The sequence below is a fragment of the Gavialis gangeticus genome, unplaced genomic scaffold (assembly GCF_001723915.1).
Source record: "Gavialis gangeticus isolate Ggan-Ray unplaced genomic scaffold, GavGan_comp1, whole genome shotgun sequence".
Lineage (NCBI taxonomy): Eukaryota > Metazoa > Chordata > Crocodylia > Gavialidae > Gavialis > Gavialis gangeticus.
In genome coordinates, this window is record NW_017729022.1 from 57,443,819 (window position 1) to 57,448,656 (window position 4,838).

The 4,838-nt window shown below is 44.6% G+C and overlaps 1 protein-coding gene across 7 annotated transcripts in view; it reads right to left on the reverse strand.

The window, feature by feature from the left end:
• The window catches only part of CFAP54 (cilia and flagella associated protein 54), a 308,490-nt gene that overhangs the window by 70,421 nt on the left and 233,231 nt on the right, over positions 1–4,838 (reverse strand). For all 7 annotated transcript variants that reach the window (XM_019515046.1, XM_019515044.1, XM_019515049.1 and 4 more), the window contains one exon: positions 2,651–2,738. In XM_019515046.1, the coding sequence (XP_019370591.1) occupies positions 2,651–2,738 (88 nt within the window). The remainder of the gene's footprint in view (positions 1–2,650; positions 2,739–4,838) is intronic.

Genomic DNA, 4,838 nt, shown 5'->3' on the forward strand with positions numbered 1-4,838 from the left:
GCCGGCTCCCTGCTGCAGCATGCACTCCTGGGGGGCAGGAGGGACCTGTGTCCCCCAGATCTGTACACAGGGCAGGCGCAAACTGTGGGTGCGGGCTCCTACCCTGCTTCCCTCCCATGGGGCCTCTGCAGCTCAGCGGGCATGATCTGGCAGGGCAGGGAAAAGTGGAGCTGCGCAGGGATCTTCTTGCCACTACGAACTCTGTGCTGCCCTAGCAAAGTGCCTCCTGTGCATGCCACTGCTTTGAGGGGTACAACCCCATGCCACTGCTCTCACTCCAGTCCCACGTGCAGAAGGTGCATTGCCAGGTCAGTGTGGAGCTCGCAGCAGTGAGCAGCTTCTCCATGCAGCTCCACTCTTCCATGCTGTGCTGGGTCATGCCCGCCAGGCTGTGGAGGCCCCAGGGTAGGGAAGCAGGGCGGCAGGGAACAGTGGAGCCGTATGGAGAAGCTGCTTGCCGCTGAGAGCTCTGCACTGCCCTAGCGACACACGTCCTGTGTGTGGGGCAGGACTGGAGCTCATAGCAGCTAGCAGCATCTCTGTGCAGCTCCACTCTTCCCTGCTGTGCTGGGTCATGCCCACTGGGCGCTGGAGGCCCCAGGGGAGGGAAGCAGGGAGGAAGCCCATGCCTGAAGCCTGCACCTGGACACATACATTTCTGGGGGGTGTGGGTTCTCCCTGCCCCCCAGAAGTGTACGTGGTGGGGAGCCACCCCCCGACCTGAGACTGCAACAGGGGGCAGCGGGGACAGGAGGCTGTGGACCCAGGTCTACAGCCCTGGCAGTTAGAGACCTCCTTTGGCAAGGCTGGTGGAGCAGGGCCTGTGGGTAGGGGACAAGGGGCACTAGCAAGGCTGTGGGGAGGAGTGAGAGGCATGAGAAGGGCCAGGGTACTGGGGAAGTGAGGGGCTCCAGCAGGACCGGGGGGGGGCCTTTTATTTTAATCACAGATTTGCGAGGTTTCATTAGAAAATTTGTGATTTTTTATCTGAGCATTTGCGACTTTATCAGGGAAAACCAGGATCCCTGGTTGATTAAAAGCTTAACTGGAGGTTTAAAAGAAACATTTTAAAATTACAGGTCTTTCTTTTTTTAAATTAAAATTTCAAACTAATGAAATGTAGCAAATGGAAATTAAACAGGTAGTTTGTGAGAAAGTATACAGATACATAATATGTCTGCAAAATATGTTATGATGAAAAGTACATAATAAACCAAAGAACTATGTGATGAATAACATTTGTTACACATCCGTAATCACCTCTCATATATTCTAACTTCTGCTGGCCACAGAAATGTTAGCAGTCAATATCTTTACCAATTACTGCAAGGCACCTTACATCTTTTTGTTGTTTAGTCACTGCTGGAGCAATAATATGTTGGATTCTGTCAAGACACTGAAAAGGTCACAACCACAGTATTGACCATTCTTAGAACCAAGAATTAGGAGTATTTATCAACTTCTTATGAAGTAACAATGGTCATGTACAAGCATTCATTTCTAGCGGCAGAAACTTTTCACCACGAGAAATGAATCCAGGAGAGGGAATGGTACAAGCGTTCAGCCTGCAAGTGCCCCCTTCTCCCCTGCAATCTCCATCTGGGGAAAGCATATGCTTCTCTAACCCTCCTCATCTAAGAAGCAGGAAGCAGGCTTGTGGCACCATGCCTTCTGCTCAGCTTCCAGTACCTAGAAGCCAAGTGGACGAGGCAGCAGGGCAAAGCCTCCCTCCCACTACTCATACCAAGGATTCCAGGTGAATGAGAAACCAGAGAGGAGCACCTGACACCCCCATGATTTCTCCAGATAGAGAAAATCTCCCTTGGAAGCAGTATACCCAGGAGTGACTTCTATCTAATTGACATCAGGTTATTTTTCTTCTGGAACCACAAATTTTGCTCTGGGAGAAAAAGCTGGAACATATGTACACTTGGGGTCTCTACCAAGAGAACAGCAATTCTCTTGGTAGAAACATAGCACTGTATGTGGTCAATGTGTACTGGTTTCTCTGGCTCTTTCAGAAAGATATTTAATACTTATTGTTTGCACCTAGATGACTTGCCTGTAGTGATACGAAACACTTGTTTATTTTGGCAAAGCTAAAACTATGCTAAAAACTTGACAACAATTTAGTTTAAATGAAAAACTTGGTTTTCTTTACTGCAATATAATTACTGTGAGCTACTGATATTAGATGAGATAGCATTAAGTTAATAAAACAAGGTTTTCTTCTGGCAAAACTTCCCTTCTTTTTGAAAGGTTTAAAAGTAAAGGAAAACAATGATGCTGAGGTTTAATACATGAAAATAGTATTCTAATTTAATGTATAATTGTCCTCATAGCATATTAAGTACAACTGTAGCTATTACAACACAATATTTATTAAAAGTAACAATATAGACATATTGAATATACCTCAGTTTTCTCTTATGCTAAATTCAGAAGGTAATTGCAATTTCTCAGAACCACAGAAATTGTGTAGTAACCAGAGTTAATTTCTGACAGTTTAATAGTGATTGCTGCGCTGCTCTGTTTTTCTGAGAGAGATCCAGTACCGTGATGAATCTATCATTTTGAGGCAAGTCTTTATACAATATGCAATCATTTTAAAAGTAGAATCTTTATCAATGTATACCAAATACCCTGTTACCTGTATGCCTGGCTGAAAGTGTGTCATCTTTTTCTTGAAAATATTTGCATCTTGAAAAAATCGAATTGCAGAAAAAGCCAAAGCAGCACTATGATAGGGAACATAATAAAAATCAAGAATTGTATTAGCTATTTTATATTTTAATGTAATCATTTAATAATACCTGGTCTATTTCTGATGGAAAATAAGCTGAATGATGATCAAGATTTTGCTTAAAGCCAAAAATTGCACAAAAAGCTAATGTCAAATGTACAGGAGATGCAATATAAATGGGAGTGAATACTGAAGAGTCTATCCTAAGGCTAACTTATCTTGATAAAACTGCATAACTCAGCAAGCAGAGTCAACAGCTCAAGTAACCAAACTCCCAATTTCAGGTCCCCCACTATTTGTTCTGTTCCAGTATTATCAATCAAGGCCAGCCCACAATTTTTGGGGCCCCCTGCAAGACATAGCTTTGGGGCCCCCTGACACTAAGAAGTCATCGGAGGCAGCGGGGGCGGGGGGGTGGCAGCGAGTGCAGAGGTGGATTAAGGTGTACTGGGACCCTGGGCAAGCACAAAATTGAAGGCCCCTTCCCCCCCATGGGAGCTGGGCTTCAGGAGCTGAGCCTCTTCCCCTCCTAGTGCTGGCAGGGAAGGCTGGGTGGACCCTGCCAGGCTGGGGGGCACATACCCGCCACTTCCCCCAACTCCCTGTCTCTGCTACAGCCAAATGTACACATACAAATGGCAGACAAGGTTCTTTGGGTAAATCTGATATCTTTTATTACACCAACTAAGTAGTTGGAAACATTTTTCTAGCAAGCTTTCAGGTTTAAAAACCCTTGGTCAGGCTGAAAAAGATCTGCAGTTGATGTGTGCTCTTCCTGGATGAAACGAATAGTACAGAAGAAGCCAGAGGCTGGACTTCATGCAACCCAGTCAGTGAAAATGTAAATTGAGGAGTCAGTGGGTGAGAGTCAGTGGGTTTCATGGCATCAATCCTTAAACCGCTTGTTACCGAAAGAGAGAGTTTTGTCCAAGACACTAGATACTTTCTACAAAAACTTAAAAACACAGACCACCTTCCCAGCAACACCCTCCTAGCCACCATAGATGTTACTAGCTTATATACCAACATCCCACACCAGGCTGGCATCCAAGCCTTCCTTACATACCTACAAGAGCAAAATGATAACTCTGAGTATAGACCCAAAGATATTACTGAAATTATATGCTTCATGCTCTCACACAACAATTTCACTTTTCCTCCAGACCATGGGCACAGCTATGGGCACCAAAATAGCCCCTCAGTATGCCACTCTTTTTATGAGCCACCTGGAAGAAGAATTCCTCAAAGACTGAACCATCAAACCCTTGCTATACTTAAGATATATCGATGACATCTTCATCATTTGGACTGAAAACCTGCAATCTCTGACTGAGTTCCATCAGAAATTCAGCAATTATCACCCCTCCATCTGACTATCTCATGAGTACTCCAGCACCAACATCTCCTTTTTAGACACAATGATCAGCATCCAGAATGGTAAAATACAAACGACATTATACAAGTAACCCTCAAACCAATATACATATTTGCACAAAACCAGCAATCACCCTAAACACACCAAGAAACCTGATACACAGCCAAGCCCTCAGATCCCACCAAATTTGCACTGAGGAGAACACCCAAGATTGCTACCTCACAAATCTTAAAAAGGCTTTCACCCAACAAGCACGCTCCTCCAGAGATAGACGTACATTTGAAAGAGCCACCTAAATACCATGTGAACAACTGCTGCAGTGAAGAAGGAAAACCCTCACGAATCGCACACTGCTGGTTATAACATATCACCCCTCCCTCAAACCTATATGGAAAATCCTCAAACAATTGCAATCCATACTAGAAAGAGACCCAATTCTTAAAGAAATCTTCCCAGATGCACCCAACCTAGCCTTCAAACAAGTACTGAACCTTGCTAACCTCATCACCAGAAGCAAACTTCCTATGGCCCACAACACACCGAATGGATACAGGCCATGCCATGAAAAGAAATGCAAAAACTGCCAACATATCTCCACCAGTTCCACAATTACCACACCCCACAACAGAACCAACAACATTCCTGGATCTTACAGCTGTACCTCCAGAAACGTTATATACATCATCCAGTGCACCAAATGCCCTGATGGAAAATATGTAG